The sequence below is a fragment of the Onychostruthus taczanowskii genome, unplaced genomic scaffold (genome assembly GCF_017590055.1).
Source record: "Onychostruthus taczanowskii isolate IOZ18803 unplaced genomic scaffold, ASM1759005v1 scaffold1, whole genome shotgun sequence".
Lineage (NCBI taxonomy): Eukaryota > Metazoa > Chordata > Aves > Passeriformes > Passeridae > Onychostruthus > Onychostruthus taczanowskii.
The window spans coordinates 19,549,644-19,577,161 of NW_024496525.1; the positions used below are offsets into that span (position 1 = coordinate 19,549,644).

At 43.7% G+C, this 27,518-nt stretch overlaps 1 protein-coding gene across 4 annotated transcripts in view; it reads left to right on the plus strand.

Moving 5' to 3' along the window:
• The window catches only part of ADCK1 (aarF domain containing kinase 1), a 75,421-nt gene that overhangs the window by 31,367 nt on the left and 16,536 nt on the right, over positions 1-27,518 (plus strand). For 3 of the 4 annotated variants that reach the window (XM_041399442.1, XM_041399469.1, XM_041399451.1), the window contains 3 exons: positions 537-740; positions 21,206-21,364; positions 25,065-25,223. In XM_041399442.1, coding sequence (XP_041255376.1) covers positions 537-740; positions 21,206-21,364; positions 25,065-25,223 — 522 coding nt within the window. The remainder of the gene's footprint in view (positions 1-536; positions 741-21,205; positions 21,365-25,064; positions 25,224-27,518) is intronic. The other variant, XM_041399461.1, reaches the window with a different exon arrangement.

Here is a 27,518-nt window from a genome sequence, read left to right on the forward strand (position 1 = left end):
ATATACTGTCCTTCTCACTACCAAGGAGAGATCTGTAATTTTGATTTTTAACAGACTCTTCTTCTGAGTTCCTGGAAGTCTCTGGGATAGTATCAGTGGTTTTCTTCTCATTTTAATTCACTGCACTCATGTTAAGAGTATAACATAATGGTTGTGGTTATGATTTTTGTCTTTTGACAAGGAGTTTCCAAGCTGTGCATCACAGTGCAGAATCACAGTGACAAACCAATGCTAGCCAGACATTTTATTCTGTGCAAGGATGGGCCAAAAACTAATGTGCTGTTACTGATCATGGTGCCTATACAAACAAGTGTTGAAACCCTTTATATTCTGGAGCATCTTGTCCTGGTCTGGTTCAGACCCTTTAAATCCAGCCAGAGTCCTAATAATGAACTGACATGTTAGATGATGATGCCCAGAATCAAGAAAGGAAATCCTTGGTCTGCTTAAATACTGGCCAAAAAAAGATGCGTATGTGCACATGTGCATGTAACAGACAGCAAAAGGGCTTGACCGCTGTTCTGCTCTCTTCACAGGTGCACCTGCGCTCTGCTGAGCGCCTCCGGGAGCTGTGCTGCTCCAACCGAGGCACCTTCATCAAGGTGGGACAGCACCTGGGGGCGCTGGACTACCTCCTGCCTGAGGAGTACACCCGCACCCTCAAGGTGCTGCACAGCCAGGCCCCGCAGAGCACCAGGCAGGAGATTGAGCAAGTTATCCGTGAGGATCTGGGCAAAGAGGTAGGAGCGGCCATAGCCTGTGTTGTCTTCTAGGCCTCAGCAAGCCCTTGACAGCTAGAGGAAGGAAAACAACAGCTAGAGGAAGGAAAGCTGCTGTTTCTCAGCTGAAAGAGATACCAAGGGGGAGATACTTCTTCCTTGCTTCTGGGTGAAGGCCATGCAAGTTTTCCCTGCCCATCAATGGGCATTATTGGCAGGCTTTGATGAGGAGAAGATAACAGAGGAGTAAGGGTGTGAAAGGAGCCAGATGGAAATGGCAGGACTCAACAGAGCAGTGTACTCTGTATGCCAAGATGAACAGGGTTGCTGGAGGTCAGGATGGAGCACTGTCTGCCACGCTGAGGAGTGGGAGCTGGAGGTATTGATGTTCAGGACAAAGATGTATTGGCAGAGCTCTGTGAGGGATGACTGCTCTCCACTGGCTGCACTAGACCAATTCCAGCTAGCACTGACAGCCCTTTACTTTCTCCAGCCCCTAATTAACCCCCAAAGAAAATAATGGCATAAATCACTTTTGGTGCTGCAGTCAGGTAACGCAGTAGCTCAGGAGTCAGTGCCGTCATTAACCCTCAGCAGCCCACAGCACTGAGATCAGTAGGTAAGTGACTGTGTTCATTAGATATAAGGGAAGTAACCAAGGTAAGTTACAGAGGGCATTCTGCTACTTTGCGTCTTGCTCTTTACAAGATGTCCCCTCACACAGTAGCCCAGGTTAAGGAGAGGCATTTCAAGGATCACAACTGACATGGTAAAGAGGGAGGCAGGAGGCAACAGTGCACAAAGGTGATGCTAGGGAAAGTGTGTGTGGAGGGGGAGGAAGACAGAAGGTTGAAGAAGGGAAGTGGTGTGTACATCTGTTGTTTCTCATATATAGATATTTTTGGGGCTGTTTTGGTTGTTCTGGCCTGTCTGACTGTGTGGTAAGGAGGTGTGGGGGAAATATGAGATAAGTGAAGTATTTGCACCTAGAGGGTATATTATGGGCAAATGTGAATGCAGCGAGTCTGCCTCTGTATAGTTTAAGGGTCTACATATTGTCTAGCCAGGAATGACCACTAATATTTCCCTACAGTTCAATAGCAGGGTTAATGTCAGCCTCCAGTCTGCAGCATGCTGCCTCTATCAGCATTCCATCCTTGTAGCAAGGCTGGTACCAGCTGTGTTTCATAGCTCAGTGGATAGATGGAGCAGAGCAGGCTGGCTGCTCCCTGCAGGCCTCTGCCTCTATGGGCTTCCATGTGGCAATGTCCCTTCCACAGGAGCTGTGGAAAGCCACCCCAAAGTTAACCCACATTAAATTACTACACTAGGCACCTCTGGCACAGTTTGTGTGGTGTCTCTTAAAGGCTGAAATTGATGCTTGGAGGGGGAACCTTTTCACTCAAGTGTGTATTCAGCTGCCACTGATAATCCCTGATTTCTTTGTGCTTCTTGGGAGCTAGAGGAACGCTCTGTGCCTCATTGATTCCCAGTGAAGCAGCTCGAATACAGTCTCCGCAGCAACCTTACCTCATAGCATTCACTTCTTTCACATGGGCAGTGCTGGGCAATATTTAATTTTAAAGTTACAGGGGAGGGAGGGTAAAAAAGGTAGAAATGGTAAGAAAGTGATGGAGAGGAAAAGGTAACAAGGGAAAGAGAGCAATGAGAAAATAAGAGAATAACATGTATAAAAATAAAGGACCTTGTAAAACTGGGCAGTACTAAAAGCTGTAAACTTTTAGTTTAAAAACTAAACTTGTAAAACTGACTGCAGTACTAAAAGATGTAAACTCCTGTATTAATAGTTACAAGGTACCAAATCAAGGTATTTAACACCAGAAAGATTTTCGGAACCTAATGCACCAAAAGTGTCATTGCTGGAGCCTAGAGGGTTTAATAGGGTTGCTTCAGGAACAAATTAAATTCCAGTGTAGCTAGATCCTCAGTATATTTTAAATATGATATACTTACCTGAAATATAGGTGGCAGAGCGGCAAGGTAGAGTATCAGGGCAGAGAAGAGTGCAGAGAGGGTTCCTGAAATTTTCCCTCCTGGCGCCGCCCTTACACCAGAGAACTTGCAGATGAATTCAAATAGAAGAAAAAATGGCAATGAGGGAAACTTCTCAGAGTGCCTGGGCCTAATCCTCCTACTCTCAAATTCAGTGGTAAGACTTCCAGTTCTCCCATCAGGCCCAAGAGCAGGGCTCTTCAGGTGAATCTTAAGTGTAGGCAAGAAGTAATTACATACAGCTTGGATCAGTGCAGAACAAATGGGAGAAGGAGCAACTGGAAATACAGAGATACCTAGGGAGGAATGTGACAAGCTAACAAATTAGGCAAGAGCTTGCAAAAGGGCAGGAAGATCAAAAAAAGCCAATTTCATGTACAGAAGCATTATATTTTCAGTCAATTAGAAATTGTCTGCCTTCTGATGTGACCTACTCCTGTGAATCTTATCACAGGCTTGGATGTTTCACAAATGTTTTGTGAGAAAACTGGCTTAAATGTAGACCATGCCAATGGGGTGGATGTTTGAGCAAAGACAGAGCATTTGTGAGTTGGATTTATGGCAGTTCACCATGATTTTGTTGTCCCCACACAAACCTACTTGATACCCTGCTGATGGGGAGTCTCCCATTTTAGGCCAGTGTCATAGCGGGGGACTGGGAGCTGCAGCAGGTAGCTCTGATGTAAAGGCGAATGGCATGTGTTGATTTGACACAGAAGGAGAAGCATCATATATGCTGACTAGTGAGTTGTCCTGTCCAACCCTCTTTTAAGTCCAGGGCCAGTTTGTGTACCTATCAGGAATGACTGGGATAAAAATAATCAGTAGTGAGCAAATCAGTAGTGAGCTGGCTTTTTAAAAAAATAATCAGTAGTGAGCTGGCTTGTTAATCTCAGCCACAGTGGTTTGGATGAGTGATGGTGGGAGGTGATAATTCTCTGGAGTGTTACATGCAAGAAGTTGAGGTGGGTGGGGTGGGATTCACAGGGTAGCACAAGTAGTAGCAGTGGGAGAGGCTGTGCAAAGAAATCTTTACAATAACTCCTGGAAATAATCACCAGTGAGATCACAGAGCAACAATCTTTTGGGGAGACAGTGGAGATAGTGCAGTTTGGGCTTGCTCTGGGTGTATTCCTTGGAGCAGTTGGGAAAAGCTGTGTTGATAAGAATGGGTGTTAAGATATGAATGAAAGAGTCTCTCCTACCTCTATTTTTATCTTCCTTGCTTGAACAAGATTCTGAAAGTGAAAAGGTGTCAAGCGTGGAAAATGAAAGCAAGCTGAATATGTTCTTTCTCTGCAGAACTATTAATGACAGAGGGAGAGACAGCTGGTTCAGCTAAGCGCTCTAACTCAACCAAGTGCATGCAGAGCAGAGCCAGGCAGCTTCTGGTGAGATGTGGACACCACACATTTATGGAGAAAGACCGATGAGGAGTGCTGGAAAATAAAACTTTCAGAGTGCGTGCACCTTAAAAGCACAAAATCTTTGTGCTTAGAAACTAGAAAAGGTAGAAGAAATTTTGACAGCATTAGGATTAGGGACATTTCCTGCCTCTGGTAGGTTTGTGGGAAATGACTATCATGTGGCTGTGGGATACAGGGATATTGGGGAGGTGATGCCACTCTGTTCTGATTAAGGGCATATCACAGCATCCCTTGTCATAGGATGGAATGGTTGCAGAAGGACTTGTCAGCTTTTACAACCCCAGTCTTCCAAACATCCTTTGTGCCTTTGTTGCCTGGCTCCACTACTGGCCAGTGCATTCCCTATTATGGGTCTCACTTCTCTGCTGCTGCACAGTGCTGTCACAGTTTAGATACTGGGACATCTCCTTGCTTCACTGTGTACTCTTCTCTATGCCAACACGCACTTTTACCTCTTTCTAGTCCCAAAATACCTCCTCATATTGCACATCTCGGTAGGCCACAGCCTAGGTCTACCTACTCAGCACCACTGTATTACTTCTCCTTTGTACAACAAGATGTCACTTTTTACAGCCTGTTGCTCATCAGCTTCTAGCCTATCCTTACACATTTTTAAATCAACTTATTGACCTTTTCCCTAAGGCTTCTTATTCTCCCGCGTGATATGTTTGTGTACTCCATACTCTACCCAAGCCTTAACTCATGTTGGAGGTAATGTTCCTTGGTGGGAGACACTGCCTTCCTCCCCGTCTTTCACTCTTTCATTTCAGAAATATCCCAGTTCCTGCTCCTTTCTGGCAGGTTCCTGTTGGGCAGGTTCTCTAGTCATTGCTCCTGTCTCTGGTGTGAGGTTGTTTGGTTGGGGATTAGGACAAAGTTTGCACCCCCCTGAGATGAGGGTGGTGTGGTCCCAAGCAGGGTCTTTCCCATGTTGATGGTGTGCTTGTGTAGTGTGGCTGCCCAGGTGCTGTGTCCAGGCTGTCATTGCTTGGGGCGTGATGGGCTGGTGTAAGGCATGTGACTAGCCATGGAAATGAGTGTCTCTCCTTGTCTCTTGACTTACCTTCACATCTAACAGTTGCTGAAATTGTTGCAGAGGAGTAGAAATGGTTGAAGCTGAGCAGTCTCAGATGTTATCAAAAGATTACGGCTTAAGATAAGAACAATTTACTGGAAACAGCAATGAGATAAGAAAACAAACAATAACAGCAACAATATTAATAATGAAATGTGTAAGACAAAGAAACAATTTACGTGAAAAGCCACTGACAATAAACAATACCTGACTGTTCTGTCCACCACTTTAACTCAATTGGAAGGAACCCCTTCTCCCTGGAACAGAGTTCCTTTCTCCTGCTGCTAGCAGTGGCATGAGGATGTATCAAGTAACTTTAGGGTCCTGGCCACACCCCTCTTGTCTACTGCAAAAAATTAACCTGGTCCTGATTAGAACTAGGGCACTCCCAAAGTTCCCAAAGTGTTTTTTGGGTTGGGTACATGAAATATTATTCATCTGTTGTTGAAATGTACCCATATACACCTGGGAATATGGTCACTGCAGTGATCTGCAGTGCTGCTGCATGGGCATTTGACAGAGAGGGACAGAAATTGTATGCCCATGTGTACTGCCACGGGAAAGACAGAGAATGAGACCATAGCAAGGTGCTAATCCCCAGTGCAAGAGATTTCCCTGTCCTCATACTGCTATGAGAGTATGAGAAATAGCAGGAATTAAAAAAAAAAACCCCTATTTTTACTCCTCTTTCTGTGTGAGTTCATGGTGTAGTATGGCAGCCTTTGCTGTGACAGGGAGAAGGATGGACTTGATTCCGTGATTCTTCTGGAATTGTCGATGAGCATTTTCAGCTCTGGCAAGACATATGTTTATTTCTAATTTGCAGAATGATTCATGCTCAGCCCTATGGGAGAGGACCTAGGCCTTCAATAGGCTGTTGGGTATTACGCTGCATGTCCTACAGCATCCAAGTTACTCCCAACTTAAAATGAGCCACTTTATGTAGCTGGATCCATATGGTGCTCTAGAGAAATTTCATTTACTGTGCTAGATCACAAGGTCTTCATGTCATAATGGAGGTTGCTGCAGGTTCTGTTATGGCTCCAGAAAGCTTTTTCCTGGGTGGGGATCATCCTTCCAGGATGCCAGGACTTGTGCCTGCTTCTTCCAGTGTTGCACAGCCTTGTGGTTGAGTGCTCTTCCCACAAGCACTGATGTATGCCACAGTGCACAGTCCCTCTCGTGGTTGCTTGGGGCTGTGGACTGACACAGAATGGCTTTGCCGAACACCCAGGTCTCCTGTAGCTTGTGAACCTAGTTCTGTCCTAAAACACAATCTCCAGCAATGCTGTGAATGGCCTGCAGTGATGGTCTGTGAAGTCCATCACTGTGCGTTACATCACTAACAGACTCTGGGCAACCAGATCTGGGTCAGCAGGAGCCTCTTCACCTGCTATGGGTGTTGTTGGTCACAGGAAAGCTCCTCATTATGCATTACCCTCCAATACCCACCAGTGTTGAAGCTGAGCTGTGGTGGCCATTACTCTGACAGTGTTAGGGGCTGGAAAGTGGGATGGGACGATATGGCCCTTCTCCCACCACTCTGAGTCTCTTGCACTACACCCAGCAGGGCTTCCAAGCAGACGTCAATAAAAAACACATTTTTATTAAAACTGTAATGACAAATAAAAAACCTTCAAATTTCTTTCAATAACTTGAGATATAAAAAAGAGATTTTTATCTATTATGAAAAGGATTTTGGCCATAAAAAGGTAATTTAAAGAGTCTGAGATGGATGGCGAATAGCATTAATGTCACCCAGAACAAATGGTCCTGCATTACTCAACTGAAAGGCACAAGTGGCTGCCTGTGCGGGTCCCACTGCTGCTACAGCCTCTGCTGTGCTTGCCCTGCCTTGTCTCTGGTAAGAGGCCCCAGTCACTGGCAGATCCCAGTGTGGCTGCCTCTGCACCGAGCTCTTGTGTGGGCAGCAGCTGTCCAGAACTGCTGCTCCAAGGGCAGATGGGGAAAGCAAACAGAGAGCTTTGTGTGACTGAGGTAGTGAACCTTGCTTTGTTTCTTGTGTCCCTGCTCACTCTGTATGCGAGCTCCAGTGTTACTGACCCTTACTGTTGTGCCAAGGACAGCCTGGTGTTTCTACTGCCAGGGGAGCTTTTGAAGAATGTACTACCTCTTGCCATGGATTTTCTCTCCAGTCAGAGCTCCTGGGAGAACTTGGCTGGGTCCTGCTCATGGCAGCCTCTTCCTGGGTACTCTAGGCCCCTTAGTGTAAGAGAGGGAAGGTTTTGAGTATAGATTATAGGATAATCTCCATTGACTTCTTTCAAATGAGTAAGATTTACAGTATAGGAAGTTGGACAGTAGATTTTCTGAAAGATTGTTTGTAGGGCCTTCTGTAAGGAAGATAAAAGCTTCAGATAGAAAGTGCAATGGGGAATGGCCTGGTAAAAATAGTTCTGAACTGGATGCTTAGTGACATTTTTTGCCTCTAATTTACAAATTCTTTAGGTGCCTGGGGGTTAATACCTGCATGGAATTTGTTGGCTCAATGTCTGTGCAGACGGTAAACTGTGTTCAATACAGTTTTCTGAGAGTTTTGATTATACCTGAAGTGTTGCTCTGAAGCAAATCCATCTTGGCTGACAGTACACATGGCAGCTGTGTCAGGCTGTATTCAGTGTCCACATCCTGCAGAGGTGGTGCATCTGCTGCACAGCAATGCTCAAGCCATTGACAGAAAACACTTTTCAGCATGTGGGTAACCCTTCCGATTTCAAACATTTGCTGGAAATTGCAGTCTGTAAATGGGATTAATAGTCCTTATTCTTGCATATGGAGACTTATTTTTTTCAAATGTGTATTTTCTTTGCTCAGCAATCTCCAGGCATTTCTGACACAGCAGGATCTGTGTAGGAGCAGAAACATTGAGGTGCTATGTTGAGGCACTGGCTTCTGTTCCAAAGCCTACTGCTGATACCCTCTGAAATATTCTTGATGTTCTGATCTTGACACAGGCTGGGTTTGCTATGCCTGATTTTTTTCTGATGGAGTGAAGAATCCCATCATCTGCCTGCCCACTGATCTTTTAATATCCTACTTGATGCTGCCTAGTTATTATCTCCTAATTTCTTTCAGAATTTTACATCTGCACAGTTACTTTGCTCTTGACCCATCAGAAATATGAAAACATGATGCAGTGAGTCAGGCAACTTTTGGCAATAGGTTATTTGTAAATGAAACAAATGGCATAAGATAAAATAAGGACTTACAGGGCCTAACCTTGATGTACCTGTATTTTTCTAACACACAGAGTAGTCACATAGAATTTTTATGAATTTATAAGATGTACAGTAATCTAATAATTTTTGTTTTATGGCACTTCTGGGATCTGTCTGACAGGCAGCTCTTGATTCTATGAAAGGATGCTGAGCCATAAAAAACACTTCAAATCTGCTTGCAAGTCTCTGTGAAAAAACTGCTAGGAGCATTCGAAATTCTCCTTATAAGAAGCCACACACTCAATATGCTTTTATGTTTTGAGAATTGAGGCAAAAATTGGGATCTAAGGTGTCTCAATGTTCTTTACACCATTAGTCAGCAAAGTGTGTTTGTTCCTTATATGCAGACCAGCCTGAGGAGTTTTTGTCATGTTATGTATGTGAATATTAGGCACATTTTGCACTCATTTTCTGTAAGCTTTTCAGTATTTTGTTTTACAGGATGTGTAGTTTGGAGCCAAACCTCTGAAGCTGTCTGTGACAACTGAAGAAGTAAACTCTTGTGACCTATTGCTTGTGCCAGGAGAGCTCAGCTGAAGCAAACCTACAAGTTTCTCCCTTACAAAGCTCACATAACCACTGCATCTCAAATTAGCAAGTTCTTGGAAAATGCTCTTCAGCATCAATCCTTCCAAATTTCAAATTATTAGTAGAAAATTTACATTAGTTAGCTCATTTTAGGTAATGAATGAAACTGAGGTGGTATCAGTTGTGCATGGAGAACAAAGCTAATTTTCTCAAGCACCTTATTGGATATAGCTGATTGGTTCAGGTCTATTAACTGCTATTCCCATTTATCAAGAAAGGCTAGAAGGAGGCTAGAGCAATTAAAATTACCAGGGCCTGTTAAGAGGGGTTACAGTAAAGAAGTCTCTCCATGTAACTTTTCCCACCTTGCCCTTTGTAAACTGCTAATGTCTTTGCCCTGCTGCCAAGAAAACCTATAAGCCAACCTCCCTCCTGGTCCATCTTTTGTCCTTTGGACCATAACCTAATCTCTTCCTCTTGTATTTTTTTTTCCTTTTTTTTTTTTTTTGAAAGAGGTGTGAGGCTGTTTCTTAATAGGATATCCTGGCCAAGGCCTTTGCCAGTCCCTTGCAGTCATTAAAACCAGCTCAGGAATTACAGAATGGGTGCTCCGAGTTAAACATTTGAGACAGTGGGTGGTTCTCAGTGAGTGAGCAGGAAGGAATGGAAAAGTATGGAGCAGACTGGTTCTGTGGGCCTTGCCTCTCTAATGACTACACAGCCATAGCACACTGATCACAATGTGTTGGACTGAGTCTCTCCAGTGGCTTAGTATCTTGTACCTGATGAGGGAGAAAGTGCAGCCTGACCACTTTGGGATACTCTCTCCTAGTCTTGCCCTCCACAGGACACATCTAAAGTGGATCTCAGTACTTGGCCCCTCTTTGGTGAGGTGAATCCTGGGTTGTAATGAGGTGCTTTTTGAGATGGTTACAATAGATGGAATCCACCCTGTTTTTCTTCATCCACAGAAGCCCAAATATTTTGAAATATAGGAAACAGAGCTACATACCAGTAGCTTTAGAGGCTTCCTGTCCCACTCCTATTCCAGAAGATTACTTTTTTGCTTAATTTTTGAGCTGCATCAGCCTGAGGGAAGGAAGAAAGGCAGTTGGATTCTGTCTTTAGAATAGTGGGTTGCTAGATTGCTTGGAAATGCATGTGAATTAATCAAAATTACCCCTCTAGCTTTGTTTCCGTAGCCCACTTTTGTCCTGCTAACAACCTCTAGCAGTACACACTGGGGATGCCAGGGGAGAACTTACTTTCAGGCTGTATCCTACTGCACCTTCCCTTTGCAGTACTTGTCGCCCTGCAGTGGCAGCAGCAATGCTAGGCCTGTAAGTGTAGTTGATTTATGTTAACTATTGAAACAATAATGTTTAATCTGTAAAGTGCTAATCTATTTTTTATGTTGATTATGAATAGGCCAGCTGTGCCTACTTTCCTATTCATAGAGTTTAGTGAACAGCCCGTTTCACAGGCTGGGTTTGGAGGGTAATTTACATGAGAGCAGACACTGCTGTAAGGAAAGTAAATTAGCTGGGTTACACCCTTGAAGCAGGGATTTGGCAGCCCTGCACTAAGGTCTGGGGGCAAGTTAAAAAACATGGGAGGAAGAGGAGAAAGACAATAAGTGAACTGTAGAAGGGGCAGACAGATCAGAGCAGACATGTGAAAAGTAGAGGAAATATGGTCAGGAGAAGAAAGGTAAAGTTGATATTCTGAGGAGAGATTGACAAGAAGGAAGCAGGACAGGATGTAGCTGGTTTAGCATAGGACTTTTCTCTTTGCATCAGTGCAGAGAGCTCAGGGCTCCGTGTTTGTATGACCGGTCGTTAGGGATCATCTAATGCATGGTGCCAGTGACACTATTGGCAAAGTCAGTTGTGGATTTAATTTGTCATGCAGTTGTCTCTCCTGAGGGACTTTTATTGATCTCTGTATGTTTTTTTCCTGATAGTTGGCTGCAAAGGATACACACTCCAGGGTCTCATCCAGACCTCCTAGTAAATTATTCTGCCTCAGCTTCTGTGTAGTCCCTGCACCTCGGTCTCTGGTGTGGACTGCTGAATAGCTGTGTCTTTCATATCGACTTGTCTGCCATGTGTGCTGGTGTTTCAATACCCATCAAGGCACAGTAACTGGCTTATGAGCTTTTTGTCCAATGCTGCTTCTGTCATTCCTGCTCTCTGTCCCAGGTGATGAAGATCATCAGAGGGCTGGAACACCTCTCCTGTGAACACAGGATGACCGAGTTGAGGTTGTTCAGCCTGGAAAAGGACTGGGGGAGACATCATAGCACCTTCCAGCACCTAAAGGGGACCTACAAGAGAGCTGGAGAGGGACTTTTACGAGGGTGTGGTAGTGATAGGACAAGGGGGAATGACTTCCAACTGAAAGACAATAGGTTTAGGTTACGTATTAGGAAAAAATACTTTTCTGTGGTGGTGGTATGTCACCATTGAGCCCAGAAATGACACAAATTCACTCGAAGGCTGGTTTGCAGGAGAAGCAGACTTTAGTACAAAAATCCTCTCTTTTATAGTCAGATTTGACACATTCTCCTTGATTGGCTGATTAACAAAAACATTTTTCTCACAAACAGTCCTTGAGAAGAACAGAAAAACAGAGTAGGAAAACACCATCTGCAGGTTGTTTATACTAACAAGTTACCATAATTTCTACAACTCCCTAAAAAGTCTCACAAGTCCACTGTGAGAAAATGAAGCCCATTTTCTCACTTTCTGACCAGGCTGTTGCATCCACAGTGGTGAGGTACTGAAACAGAGAAGTCATGTTTGCCCCATTCCTAGGAGTGTTTAAAGCCAGGCTGGATGGGGCTTTGAGCAATCTGGTTTAATGGTAGGTGCCCCTGCCTATGGCAGGGAGGGTGGAACTAGATGATGCTTAAGGTCCCTTCCAACCCAAACTATGACACAATGAAATAAAATGTAGTACAGTCCTGCACACACACTGCAGGGACCCTCCACTCCTCCTGCACACCCTGCCTCTCCACACACACAAACACCATCCTGATCCTATTCTTTGTTTGCCTCTCTGTGGATAGATTTTGCCTACCATTCCTCATACAAGCTGTGTACACAAATGCCCTGCTCCATGCCTCCGTTTTAACTCTCTGCTCAAGCCGTGGCACAGCTTCACTTTCTGACCAAATCCTTGTACCCAGCCTCTTCCAAACATACCCTCATCACTCTTTATAGTCCCAACCCCCCTGCTTATTTTATATGCTTCTTGAAGGCCTCAGGCTCTCAAAGCTGAATCAGAGGCATCTAAGATGAGCCACAGGTGAGGTGTGTTTCTCAAGGTGGCACAGGTGATGTGTGTCCTATATATCCTCAGGCTGTGGCAGCTGGTTATTTCTCACAGGAGCGCTGCTGTTGTGCAGGCTTACTGATGACAGGGCCCTTGGGCCATTTCTGCAGTGCTCTCTGAGCCTCCCCCTGCCTAGCTGTGACTAACATGGAGCTTGTTTGTTCTGGCTCCTTGATCCTTTCTTACACAGATTTCAGCCAGTGCATGGCAGGAATGTGTTAATATCTGGAGTCAAAGTGATCTTGGAAGTTCATTTGCTTCTGGGTTTTTTCTTAAATCTAACCTTCTTGCTTATGTGGCAACTGGCCCCATCTCTGTGGCATTTTGAGTGAAGTGCTACCTTGGTACAGGTAAGAAATTTTTTACATTGAGAACTACCAGTCATGGCAACAACTTCCCCAGGGATGTGGTAAGAGACCTTATCACTGGAGATTTTTTCAAGACTTCCTTTCCCATGAAAAGTTAAACCAGGCCGTCTTTTGAGGTCTCTTTCAACCAGAGCTGTTCTGTGATGATTCTTTACAAATGTTTTGTCTTTGCTCCAGGCGGCTGGCAGCTGTAGGGGTGATATGTCATCTGGGAATATGTCTTCGGGAATTCAGCCAAGGGGTTCTGTGTGTTGGGGACCTCCACATATCTTACTACATGTGTGGCTCAAGAGAAATTGGAACTTTGAGGGGTTGGGGGACAATTGGCTTGTTTTCACCTGTCATTTGTGAGCATTAGCACTTGATATCTGGATTCAGACCTCAAAATGAGGTCATTGTTGATGATAAGGTCAAGGCTGCAGGCATGTTTGACAGAAAGTTACTGACATTCTCTGTTGTGACAAGAAAGGAGATAGAAGGGATGGTTTGACTGAGAAGATTGGTAACTGTGCTTTAGCTTTGTTGAATGTGAACAGAGATATGACTGAAAGAAGATGACTGAGAAACAGGCTGAAATTGTAGTTTGGCTAGAAGCAGGCTGATGTAGAGTACAGAGCCAGAACTACAAGTCAGCAGAAAGGAAGTGGGAATTTTATGTGAGCTATTATCCAGATGCAGTGGTGGGGGTAGAGGTTGTGAGCAGAGCTTTGTGTAGCATTTCCAGAAAGCTGGGAAAAGGATAAGCCAGCTGCTCAGATAAACTAAGAGAGCAATTAAAAGAGCAGCAGGCTGAGGAGACTTTTCCCTTCCTTAGGAGCTACTGGGGTATTCCTGCTATGTTAGCACTTTCAGCTCTATTGCTTGGGAGCTGAAGAGCTGCAAAGAGCACAGAAAGCCTTGAAATTCTTACTATAAAGGGGCCACTACTGCTCTACCTCAGCCATGGAATAAGAATCCCTTTGGGCAGATGGAATGCAGCAGAGTTGTCTTCTGCTGTGCTTCCACTGTGCACTGCTGTAACAAATGAGACCCTCCTTTGTTAGCAGGGGGAGGAAAGAGAAAGAATGCTTTCAATTAAAATACAAAAGATGTCTGGGAGTGGCTTCATTGTGTGCTTTTGAAGGACTGTGATTCCAGTCTGTCTGAACGACTGACCAGCATGGCTCCATCCTCACAGACAGGAGAGATGCAGAAGAAGTAGTATTTCCCCAAAAAGAGAGAAAAGAGTGGATTTAATGAGCATTGCTCAACTGGGAGAAAGATAAAAGAGCAAATTGAACGGGATGTTTGTATGTGCAAGAGAAGAGCAGGGAAGCATCTGCCCCATAGCCTGCACTGTTGGAGTGAATAAGTATCTCCCAAGTCACTATTTTTTTTCCCAGCATGATGGAATGGAAAGCAAACAAGATTATATTTGTATATACATACCTTGACTTTATTTTGCTTTGGTCTGTGCTTTTTGCATAGGCTGTAAGACACTTATGTCATGCAAAATAGAGTGCACGGTGACAGTGTTTACTGTGCAGGTAGAGAGACTGCAGTTTTACATCTTTGCTTTCCACACAAGCGTAGTTGTTGGTGGACTCTTGCTTGACCATTAGGATAAGGAAGCACTGGCTGCTGTTGGAGGCCAGTCACAAACAGGCTGGGCTGCAGAAATGGTCTAGGCTATCAGGAACATGACTAACTGCACGCGATGTTATGTTTTATTCTGAGATGGAAAGAAGTGGAATGCTGAGCAGGTCACAGGTCGTTGTGCTAATTAACTGCATCTGGGGACAGAAAATAAGCATTTTCTCAATGTCCATGCCGGTGTTAGAGGGAATGTTAATCCCTTTGTTATCACTTGGGGATTCTGAGGAAGTAGTTGATTCAGTCATGCAAGCTTCTTCCACCTTCCATCTTCTCCACAGGAAAGTGAACTGGATTTGCAGCTTAAAATTATGTGGCTTCCAACAGCAAAACCTTTCCCTTGGTAATGGACATTTTTGAGAAATAGAATTTCTTGGAATGTAATTTTGTGTATGAGATTATAAACAGGAGGGAAAGATACCTATCTGTACTACTTTGACCAGGAATAATGTTCACACACACATGTGGATGGGTTAGAAACTTATTTGGAGACATCCCAGCTTTGCTGTTTCCTTTCTCTGGTTTCATCTATGTGCTTGTGCTACCAAAGATGATGTCTGGACTCTGCTTTCTTACAGTTTAGCTTGATATCTGCCTTACATCAGAAGTATATTGTGCAGTTTCTCTGCTTTCAGAGTGCTTTGTGAAACCAGCACCTGGACAGAGAACAGCCTAATGAAATTAAGCATGGGAGGGGCTGTGGTGAAATGCTACTGGAAAACCTGTAGAACTCCCTGCTGTTGAAAGTATCTCTGGGCGCAGAGCTAATATGTTAATTTTAGCATCCTGTCTCTCTGGAAGGTAGTAGGACATCCAGTAGCTTAATTGGTGAAAAACATTTATCTCCTTGTGCCAGTGAGGACAATGTTCCTGAGCCAGTTATGTTCCAGTCTGGCCATCACAATCCTTGCTTTTGTTAGGCTGAATGTTGTTTATTTGTGGGAGCCATGGATAAGTGGCTCACCTTTTAGAGAGATGGGAGATGAGGTCCACCTCACACGCGGGGTGTCAGAAGACATACATCTGCTCTGTCTGCTCATTGCTCTTACTGCCTGTTGTAGCTGTCACCATTGAGATCCAGGTTTCGATCTGGGATGAGTGATAGTCTCAGACAGTTCTGCCTTGTCTTAAGGATCTGACTTACTCAGGAAAATAAATGATGCTACTGTGAGTGTGTCTGAGCACAGACTATTATGCAGGAGTCATCAGGGATGGAATAAGAGGTGCTTCTCCTCAAGGTATAGCTCTGTAATAGTTGAAGGTACTATAGCAAGTCAAGTAGACTGATACTATTGCTGCACAGCTCAATGGATGGATGTGATGAGTACAAGAGTGGCTCCATGTAGGCTTTTCTGCTGCTTGTCTAGTCAAAAGAGACTACAGAAAAAGCATCATAGGTGAGCAGAACAGGAAGTAGTCAGGATCATAGGTATCAGACAATGAATGAATGAGCAAATGTTGGTCTCTGGCTGAGGGGGATCAAGGACTCTTCCTTTAGCAGAGTTCATTTTCTGTAACACTAATGCCTTTGTAACTGAGAAATGCTGTTGGTAGGTTCCCAGAGAAGATTCTCAGGGTCTGAGCAGGTAGTGGGCTGCAGAGGTCCAAAGTGGTACAAGGTGGAAATAACAGGAAAAAGTGAATTTCACACCCCACCTGAGTCACAGCCCTTTTTCTGGAAGACATGCTGATGGCTGATGGACAGCCCTGATTTTGTGCTATTGTTGTGAAATGTTAGCAGTGATTAACAAAGTTTGCAGTGATTGGCATGCCAGGAACAAATGTGTACCATTGGCATGTTTGTGGCTGTGTGTAATAACTGTTGTATATGTATTATACAGATAAATTTTAGCTTTGCTTTTAAAAACTTGGTCCTTATAAATTAGACAAGGGCAGATTTCTAGCTGTGTTGAGAGCCCTAATTCTGCTGATTGAAGCATGAGTGCTGTTACGTGGTGTGGCCCAGCATCACATGGAATATCAAGGAGAAACGATGTTAGACCTCAGCTTTTCCAAATTCTAGACAGGTGCTTTATGGCATATCTCCGCCTGAAAAGAACCACCTTACTTTTCCATCCTGTGCACTGAAAGATGCAGGGGTTTTCTGTACTAAGCCATAGGTAATTGTTTCAGTGCATGAGAACACACACATACCTTTATCTGCATTCATTTGGATGCAGCATATACCTCTCTATATATGTGCACGTATGTGTAAATGTAATATGAACACCAGCGAATCCATTGAAAACAAAACCACTGTTCTGTGTATATCTACAATATTATTAAAAATACTGAATTAATAAATACATGTTCTTGACAGATGAATTTAGGAACCATCAATTAAGCTTGGCATTCATTAGATGGGGAGAAGTCCAATCAGATTTCACTGACTCAACAAAGCCGCCTATAAATTGTGGGCTTTTTGTTCTGATGTTTGATGAATTATTCTTCATAATCCACTGTCTACTGCTATAAATCTAATCTTTCAGTTTTTGCTGTCTTAATAATTCTCAGAGCAGCACTGACATTTTGTTTTCGTAGAGGGGCTGGGATGATGGAAAAAACCTCTCACTGTCTGGGAAGTATATTGCTCTACAACAAAGTAACATTTTTCTCACACTTAGAGCTCTGGTCTTGCAGACTTGCAGGGGTCACTGAGTCCTTGGCAGCATGAGCTGTTATGTGTATCTTGTTGAAAAGATGACCAGCCTAGGATGAGGTTCACATTCCTTAAACCAGGAAGGGCTTTCAATTTGAGAACAGTAGCATGCTAGTGTTGATAAAGTGAATTCCAAAGGTCCTGATGCCTTCTGCTGTTAGTGATCCTGCATCTCACTGCTCCCTAAATTTGTCTTCAACAAACTGCTGACACACGGCCAACATTCATCACACTGGCAGAGCAGAGCCACCACATCTCATGTAGAACAATGTTCTATAGTGTTGGGCTGGGGAAGGACTCCATGACTTAAGCTCCTGCTCCAGAGTACTGTGCTAGCAGCCTTTCTGGAGAGGGAAGAGAACATACCTCTGTGTGAAGTGGGGAAATTGAAACCAGGCAGTAATACTCCATCATTTGCTGCAAAACATGGATATGAAAAGGTTGGGATTAAGAGGCAATATATTTCAAAAGAAATTAGCTAGCAAGACATGCACATTTAACGTTTATGGTTTAGAGATTAAGATATCAGGCTGGAACTTGGGATATCTGGGTTAAATCCCAGCTCTGTCAAAGACTTCTCAGAACATACTAGGCAGGTCATGTAAGGTAATACTTTCAGAAAGGACTTGGGATTTGGGAGCTTAAATCCAATTGATTTCCAGTATCTTCCTAAATGTTTAAGGAAGGGATTTGCAAAAAATACTGAGGCATCCTGGTGTCCAGCATTGTGGCATCAGGTGGTATGTGCTACAGACCTTGGGAAGAGCAGCTGTGCTTTGGGAAAGCACTTTGGCATGTGAAGAAGCCTGTAGCTGGCATCTACATCTGTAGCTGGGAATTCCTGGAAAGCATGAGTTTGTGCAGGGCCCATGGTGGCTGTGCATCTCGTACTATGGCACTCTGGACTTAATGTGGGCTCTAGGTGCAGCCTCAGCACAAATACATACTAGTAAGTGTCAAAGTAGATAGATCCTGTTAGAGCTTTTATATCAGTTCCTTGAGGTGTGAATACTAATACCAACAATCACGTATATTTAAAATTAAATGAGCTTCATTCTTCAGAATTAAACAGTCAGGGCTGTGTTTCCAGCAAGTGAAGTACAGCACACATTCATTTGCTGGTGGAGCATGTGCTTGATGGGGTCCTGGCTTGCAGAAGGAGTGAGGGAAACCACTGTGTGCAGGGACACCGCTCACCTGTATGGCTGTAAACCTGCAGCTGGCTGTCCTGTTCCTTTGAAAGAGCAGCCCTAAAGTTCCTAGTAAACCTGTCGGGAAACTATGCCTGTTTCACCTTCTGCCAGGATTACAGATGGTAACAGTGAGTTTGATGAGGCCATTTGAGACCAGCTGGAAAAACTTGAGAGTTCCTGAAGTCAGGTGGGCTCCAAGACTGTCCCAGACGTTTGCTTGCTAATCATCCATTCTGGGAATGACAGTTTAACAATAAAGGGTGCTTGTGAGCAGGAAGAGCCTGCAGCCTGTTCCAAGAACTCCCTGCTTGCATGGAATGGGTGCAGCCGCCTTCCCTTGGAAGGGCCCCAGTCCTGGCCAGGCAGTGTGGGAACCAGGCTCACCTCTTCTCTGCTTCCATGTCGCACTGCCTCTTGCTCGATTTTGCATGTCTGGGATGCACAGCCTGCAGCAGAGGCATTAGCTGCCTCCATCGAGCTGAAAAAAGACAATTCCGTAATGAGTGAGGGTCATTTGCTACGTGGGGGGTCCTGGAGCCCAGCCATAATTGCGCTTCTGTTTTATCTCATCCTCACACCTGCTCATGTAGTGGCTCGGCTGTGATCTGCTCCCTCCCCCTGTGCATGCTCTACCCTTCTGCTCCTGGGGTATCCATCAATTCTCTGGCCCTATTGTGGTCCCTTGCCTTGCTGTCCTTGTCTGCAGCCTGTGAATGTGCACAAAATTGTCCTGGAATTATGGGAGGGCCACTGAGCTGGCTTTATCCAACATGACTGCTAACCTGACTTCCATGTCCTAAGTAGCAAGTTTTTAAATGAAACTATTCTATCCAAAATAACTCTTAGATGCAGCTTTCTTCAACTATGTTTCTTTAGAAAACTTAGTCACAAGATAATGAGGTATATATTATTCCTGCCAGAGGGAACATGTGCAGCCTTTTTTTCCCCCTGCATGCATTCAGTTCTCGTGAAAATGGCTTGATTGACAGTGTAGGCAATTAAGAGGTTTTGAAATCCAGAGCAGATGGAATTTTATCCAATTTATATATGATCTTACTATAAATGTATCTTACTGGATTCAAGTCAGTGAACTCCCAATTCTGTGTTTTAATCTTTGGGGGATGTTACCCAGCCTTATGACAGTTAGAGTAGTAACCACTTTGTAAAGGGTACATCCCTCTGATACAAGGATGTAGGGTAGTGAGAGAGTTGAAGAAAATCCCAGCTCAACCTCATGTGGCAGGTTCTCTGTTTGCATTTTTTTCTTCCTTATGGGATCTTACAGCCCAGCAGGCTCTTGGCCACCTTAAATCTTTACCCTTAACAGATCTTCTCTTCAGGGAATACATAAACTTCACATAAAGGTAAAAGTCCCTGTGTCTTGAACACATTTTCTCTTGAGACACAAGTGTCAATAGGTTTGAATTATGGACCTGCTGTAATTAAAAACCACATAACTAGTTGTTTTTAAATGCAGTTGTTTTAGTTAATTGATTTTGCCGCCAGAACCAAAGAGAATTAATTAAATAAATAAAATGTACCTTCCTAGTGAATTACTGGAGGCAGCTGAGTCTGTTTTGGTACCTAATTACTGCAAATGCTCCAGTTTGTTGCTAGCAATAGTTTTCTGTGGAAGGGGCTGGGAGAGAAGAGGTAGGGTGGTGTGGGAGGAGGCTCATTCCTTGGCAGCTGCAGGAGGGAACAGGCTGCTCCTTGTAGTATTTTTCTTCCTTTTCAGCAAAAAGAGTATTTGTTTAAGGCTTTGCATGAAGACTTTGCTTGGAAGGTCTTTATTCATATTTAATTGCTAGGTTGCTGCCGCTCCCATCTTTAATTACCTTTTAAAAAGCAGGTTATAAAAATGCACTGACATTCTTTCTTTTTTGCTACTGCATAAATTACAGGCTTCTCAACTGCTCACTTGAAATCAGTTGAGCCTGCGAGAAGGGTAGGACAGGTTCCCTTTGCTGACTTCTGGAAACCTCAGAGCTTACATTCACCTTGCCCTACAGAGCAGCACAAAAATCCTCAGCTAGCATTACATGAGCTATGCCTGAAGCCACATATCTGTGTTGGCCCTTCCTGTGAGCTCACTGACTGTGTGGAGGGGCCTGGCTCATCAGCTAGGCTGAAATCATACTACCATAGCTATAGTGTTTGGAGAGCCTGTGCTGCCTGGTGCTGCCAAGAGGGTCTCTAGTAGGGTGCTGTGTTATGCAGGGGAGGTGGTTCTTTGCCCTCACCCATGTCTACCTTGGATTTGCTTCCTGGACCTGCTCCTGGTAAATCTACTTCATCTGCAACTTTTCTTCTAGTCCAGTCCTGAATTTCTCAAGCAAAGCTTCCAATAATTTCCTCTCCTGCTTGCCAAGTGCTTTGCTGTCCCTGATTGGTGCTTTTTCTGAGCTGAGAGCTCTGGTTACTTTTATGGAACGTATGGCAAAGTCCATCACATTAAACATGTTTTCAGGCCAAGTTGTCACGGTTGAAACAGCAATTTTTGTCCCCCTGCCCTGAATGCAGCCCTTAACCACTGCTCCCCAGTCACGTGCTAGTTTTCACCAAGTAAGCTTGCTGCTGCTGCAATGCACAGGAATACATACTGTCAGGTTTCAGGGGTGATGGTAGGTGGTATTAAATATCTGCAAAAGAAACACATGTAAAGGAACAGCTGTTGGCTTCTGCACCCAGGATGCTGACCATAATCACTTGAAGCCATTTTCAGGACAGCCTGAAGAAGTCTCTCACACACTGCCTGGCCACTACAAATCCAAGATGAAACGTGCTGCTGGGACTCTGTCACAGATTTCTACAAGCAGAGTATCTCCAGGGCACTTGTGTGTTTGGCAGGCTTCACTCAGAGGCTAAACAATGACAAGGCTAAGAGGGGGACAGAAGTATGAAAGGGCTGAGTCTGCCCAGCTTTGGCAGATGAACTCTCTGGCCTGTGGGCAGGGCTTTCCTTACCATGGCCTCTATTACCCTATGCTGATGCCTCTTTCTCTTCTCTTGGCAGATAAAAGAGCTCTTTATGAGTTTTGAGGACACTCCCTTGGGAGCAGCATCACTAGCCCAGGTACACAAAGCAGTTCTGCAGGATGGGAGAACCGTGGCAGTGAAAATCCAGCACCCCAAGGTCCAAGCTCAGAGCTCCAAGGATATATTGCTCATGGAGGTAAAATTACATGTTGACTTCAAACTTGGAGAATAATTGCCATTGAAGTGTATGGGGATCGCGTTCATCTATGGTGTAATCAGGTATAACAACACCAACCTTGGCTTTGAAACCTCCACAGAGATCAGTGCTGTCTTACAGGATTAATACAGAAAATTGGTGAGAATTGCAGTGCTGGTGATTGTATTGACGGAGAGACTGAACAACAGTGTAAGAGGAAAGGAGGGCAGAAGGAGAAGACAGGTAAAGATGAATGACGTTATAGTAAGTCCATATAAGACTTAAGAAATAGAGGGTGAGTCCTGAAGTCGCTTTTCAGCCCGTGTGCCCATTAACTGGTCTCAGGGACCATTATTTGATCTATTGTAGTCAGGCCTGTGTGGTCAAGGAAAATCATTGTTGATGATTAGCATGTTTTTCAGTCAAATTCTGGTGTGGATTCAACAGTGGTTGAGGTTGCTATGATTAAGTTTTGTTTCTTGATCAGCTCCTTAATGCTGAACTGATTCATGGTAGAAACAAAAACACTAAAACACAGAGAGGGTCACCTAACAGGGGCAAATAAACAAATGAGGGATTCAGCTAGGAAAAAAAGTTTCAATGCCTAGCTCCTGTTCCTCTCCTGAGTGGTAGGTACCACTCTTATTTCCCAGTGCAGTGCTGTGGCTTTTCACAAACTTCTAAGTCTAGCAATGGAAAGGAGGAAATGGAAATAAACTGCAGCACTGTACTGCATTGCAACTGACAAAGATGCCAGTGATATAGTATAGAATATCAAATGGACAGGGCTGTGGTGGAGGAGAGGGGAAGGATTAGAGGTCTGTAAGTGGTAACACTAAGGCTTTTTGCTCTCCTAATAAAGCATATATATATATATATATATATATATGTCTGTACATACAGTAAGTGCACATTAATTGGCAGACAGGTAGGTCCATGGTACTAAAGAGGGGAAGCTTAAGCTGAGGAGTTGTGATGAGTGTTTGGAGGGTATTGCTGATGCAGTAACACATTTCTCCATCACAGAAGATCAGAAATCAAAGATTCTGCCAGCAGCCTCTCAGAGCTCCGTGTAACTGAAGCTTCTTTAGGCAATTAAAATACCCTGCTTTGAGCAATCCTGGCTACTCTGCATAGAAGCACAGCTGGTTCCATCTGGGGCATATAAGTTTGCAGCTGAGTATTTAATTTGAACTCCTAGAGATCTCCCAATGAGATAGGATTGGTCTGTTTCAGTGCTGGTTCAAGAACACAGAACTGTTGGAACTGGCTTTGGGTCCAGCTGTAAATTTGAGTTTGATTCAGATCATCTCCAGGACTCAATGCAGTGGTCTGCCCAATTAATTTGCTTCTGTGAGTCATCATGTGCACAGCACTGGAGGGCTTATGACATCCTTCTCTCGCTCCCAAAACAAGGTGGCAGACAAAGAGCAGTCAAGGATTAAGAATGGGCAGGTGATGAAAGAGTATGGGATCAGGGCAATAAGAAGATTCTGTGTGAATGACCCAAAACCTGTTTACATTGGGACATTTGCTCTTCTAATAGTGGATATCACAGGAACATACCTCCTCACACCATGTTGCTGTGATTGCTGATTATAATGGTAAGAGACATTTAAACAAATTATTTTAGAATGATTCCTGTGTTTTTCTGGCTTTAAACTTTTCCTTCTGGGAAATTTGAAAATAAACCAGTGTATTTTCTTTTGGTAGTTTAATACTGTCCTTCTACAGACAGTCTGGTTTACCGTTCTCGTGTTGTATATACACAGGTATGGAAAGGTAGCTCAGAAGGTGACACATGCAGTTTTGTTTTTAAAAGGTCTCTCTTGTGGAGTCTTGGCTTACGTGCATCATTGTGTCCTTGTGTGGGACTGTTTTTGTAGACTGCATAGAAAGCCACATCACATGCGGTAATGTTCTGGTCCTTTAAGAATCAGACAGACATTGCAGCTAGGTAAAGAAGTTGATTTAAACATTGATGGAGATGGTCTTATCTAGAGATTGATGGGAAAAAATCTGAACAAGAAAATGTAGCTGGAAAATTCCTAAATTCACTTGAGGATTCATAGCATCAATGCTGACTCTTTAAAAATCAGTACAGCATCTGATAAACCCAGAGAGAGATACCTCACTGCTCTCTATATATCAATAATTATTTCAAGACAATATGTTAGACAGGTGTCAGAAAAGGGATAGGCAAAATAGTTGTTAGGATGTCCCTGGTGATGGCAAAGTTGGCAAATTGATTGAAAAGAGCACTTGAAGAAAGTGGAAAAAATGCATGAATTTTCTCATGTTAGGCACCAGTGAAATAATCTTGGAGAACCTATGAAGTTGGTGTTCATGTTCATGAAGATCACTGGTTACATTTCATTTGGGTGACATAAATTTGAAAGGATTTATGTCTCTAGATATAACCGTAAAAATACAATTCAATAGTGTCTGGAACCTGGTGATTACATTTTTAAAGGAACATTGAGTTTGCAACTGACATTTAGATAAGAGAAGTTGAGACGGGGTGGAGAACAAATGTTGTCACACAACTGAGCAGGAGCAGTGATGGTTCATAAATTTATTTTTGTCATACATTTCAATGATAGCAGCTTTCTGTATGCACTTTAAATGTTCCTTCTGCAGCACAGGAGGTCCCACCCCAGTGGTGGAGACTGGGGAGGAGAAACTGCAATAACACACACTTAAAAAAGCCTGTCTCTGTTTCCAGATGGCTGTGCAGAACAGGTGAAATAAAGTCAACAAAGTGCATTCTATTTTTATGGTTTTTTTACTTGTTTTATGACTCAGTTAAAAACAGCCAAAAATAAATTTTCCTTAAGGTGTGGTCCAAATTGTCAGCTTGTGTAAATTTGCAGCTCTGGTGGAGAAACTGTCCCTTTGTATGAACAGAAAGTATACTTGGCTGCTGTGCAGCTTTGATTATGCCATCCAGTTGTGTAATGTTGATTCACTCACCCCTTAAATGTTGCTTCAATTAAATGTTTCAAGGAACTTTTTGGCTGGGATTTTCAAGGTGCTGTCTTGCTGAATATCTAATCTCTTTAAGAAGAACATTCCATGTGGTGAATATATGATACTTGGGAAATACCTCCTCAGCCTTGTGAGAATGGCTTTGCTTGATGCTGAAGAGCAACGTGCCCTCTGAGCTCCACCAGAAGTGTTATTTAAAGATCTGTAGCCTACTTTCTGTATCCAAACTCCACTGTCTTCTTTGAACTGCCCAGAGGATTTTCTGTGCTCAGCAGTGGAAGAAGAAACATAGAGGTGACAAGTCTTACTTTAGATCTTCCTTGTCTACATTATCTGAGAGCTGTTCAAATGAAGCCAGAGAATGACTTGTAGAATTATAGGACTCAGAAGATAATTGCTCCAGGACAACACCCTTGGTGAGATCTGGCCTTGTGCTCTCTTCTCCAGAGCTTTGTTCTGTTACTTCTAGGCAGCAAATGATGTGTGTGCCATCATTTAACTCCTAGATGTGCCTTTCTCTGTGGAAATGTAGGCCAGAATTTGGGTTACGTGACCAAGGCATGACACTGTGTTGTGATACTGCAGGAACCCTAAAAGCACTTGTTTTTCTTATCTGTAAGTTACATGGAATGATCCTATCAAAACAGCACTGTGTGTAGCTGTGTGGTTTTGGAGCCAGGATGAAACTGATTGTCTCTTTCCTTGTTCTCAGGTTCTCCTCCTAGTTGTGAAACAGATTTTTCCAGATTTTGAGTTCATGTGGCTGGTGGAAGAAGCAAAGAAGAATTTGCCCTTGGAGCTGGATTTCCTCAATGAAGGCAGAAATGCTGAGAAGGTTGCTCATATGCTCAGAAACTTTGACTTCCTGAAGGTGAGGAAACACATATTTCTCTCTATGTATGTGCATTTATAGTCTCCCTTTCTGTGTCTTATGCCCCTCATTCACCAAGTGGAGGAACCATAAGGAGGGAAAATGGAGTTCAGCCCCTCTGTGTTGTTCATCCTAGACTGCTCTGCTAATACAGACCAGAAAATGCTCTGAGACCTGCTTTCTCCTTGTTTGTTTCCTACTGAATGCACTCTGTTGGGTCAGGAGTGGTGACTTGCGACCAGCAGTCTCTGGAGCCTGCTGCTCATTTTCCCAAGTTTTCTTTCTGAATTTCATTTTCTTTTTGGACTTGTTCAGAGACTGTGAATTTGCCATTCTTTACTGAGCCATCTGGTGCTACCTTTCCTTGGGCTCTATCTCAACTAAGGGCAGGAAATGGACATAGAACAGAAAAGCTAGACTGAAACTGATGATGTCAAGTAGTATTGAGGACATCTTGTGTCTCAAGAAGAAGCATATTCACATGAGTCCTTCCTACTTTCTCACCCTAGAATTGGACATTTATCCTTTATACACATGTGTGGCTAGTGCATTCATGTTACTTCATACAGAAACCAAATTGCACTCATATGTGGTCTTCCCCACTGATACTTTTAGCCCACCTCCCCTGCCGCATACTTATGTTACTGATAAATGTCTCAAGTACAACCAGACATGTACACATCTCAGTCTTGGAAAGACATAAGGCCACATCTTCAAAGTCACACATGCAGAAATCTTTTGCTGACATACAAGACACTCAAGCCTCCAGTGTGTGCTTTCTGGAAACAGTGACATCAGTGACTGCCATGGTTGCAGTCACTGATGTCACTCTGCCCGTGGTACATACAAAAAGGCAGCAAAAAACACGTCCTGTGGACCTTCGTGGATACACACTTCTAAACGAGCCAGTCCCCTCCTGTTTATGCAGAAGTCTCAAGATGTCAGAGGTCTGAAATAAGGTGAGTTTTAGTTAGGCTTTACAGGCTGATATATCCATTTTTCCTTGCTCCTTCCATGTAAGGGATGTAATTCCATGTTGCCTAATGCCAGCTTTGGAGAAGTCCTTTTGGAGCCTGGTGGCAGCAGTGGCTTTCCCATAGACACAGATAGCTAAAAGGCACCACATGGAAGGCCATAGGCCAGTGGTTTTGGTGAGTGGGTGCTTATCAGAAGTGATGCACCTTAGAGAGTGTGTCCATTGCAGCTGTAAGTAGCATACTGTGAAGTAAATCCCCATGGAGATGGCCAATCACCTCCTTGCTGGGGTAAGGAGCTATCATTATATCAATATGTGTAACAATAACAAATTACTTGAGATGGCTAAATAATGGATCCTCCTGTCTGACCTGCCAATTCAGAGACGTGTTCATCACCTAAAAGCAGCAGAAGAATTGGGCTTCTGTATCATAAATTTTCCTAAACATGCTAGAAAGCTGAGAAGTAGATTTTGTGCTGTGAACCTGTTGGAGCTTTTAAAGCCAGAGATAAATTATTTCCACACACAAGCATTAGAGCCAAACATCTGTGAGTAATTTAAAAAATCACTGAAGAATTTGGCTGTGATTGAGAGAGGCATCTCCAACAGCATGAATAGGGCTTTACAAGCCCACTGACTTGCCCATGTAAATCCTGAGACAAGACTGAGTGTCATCGGAAGTAAGCTAAGGGATCAGTGAGCTACATGGGATGGGGAACTGTTAGCTTTGGAATTAGCAGGCTTTCTCACCGTTCTAACTGCAAAGAATGGGCATGCAGATAACCTGGGAAGGCTGTGAGTGTCTGAATCTCCCTTGCTCATAGTGGATCTATGGCATCAAAGTCTAAGCAAGGTTCACATGCAAAGTGTACTGGGGTGTTGGATGATGGGACTGAGGGACACTGAAATTGCTAAGCAAAGGAGGCTTTGATCTAAAGTGGCACACACGTGGTAAAGTAGAAGTGGTCTCTCTAGGACAGGAACAGGAGGGAAGCAGCTAGTTGGTAAGGGACTGGGATATTGTCAACAGTTAAAAGCAACAAGCTTTAAAAGGAACAAGTTTGTGCTTGTTCAGGAGCTATGATGAGCTACAGTGGCCTGGCTGGTCATCCCCTTGTTTTGGTCTGCTGATGGACAACATCTCTTACCACTTCCTTTCCTGCCCTGAGGTGCTGGTCCTGAGTCCATGGTGGAGTCAGGAGGGTGAGGAGAGGGGACTGCACAGCTGGCTTACTATTTGTATGATCCAAAATTGTTATGTCTGTCATAGTAATAGGGGGTAGTAATGAGAGTGAGTGGAGCTCCCTTATGTCTTTGCT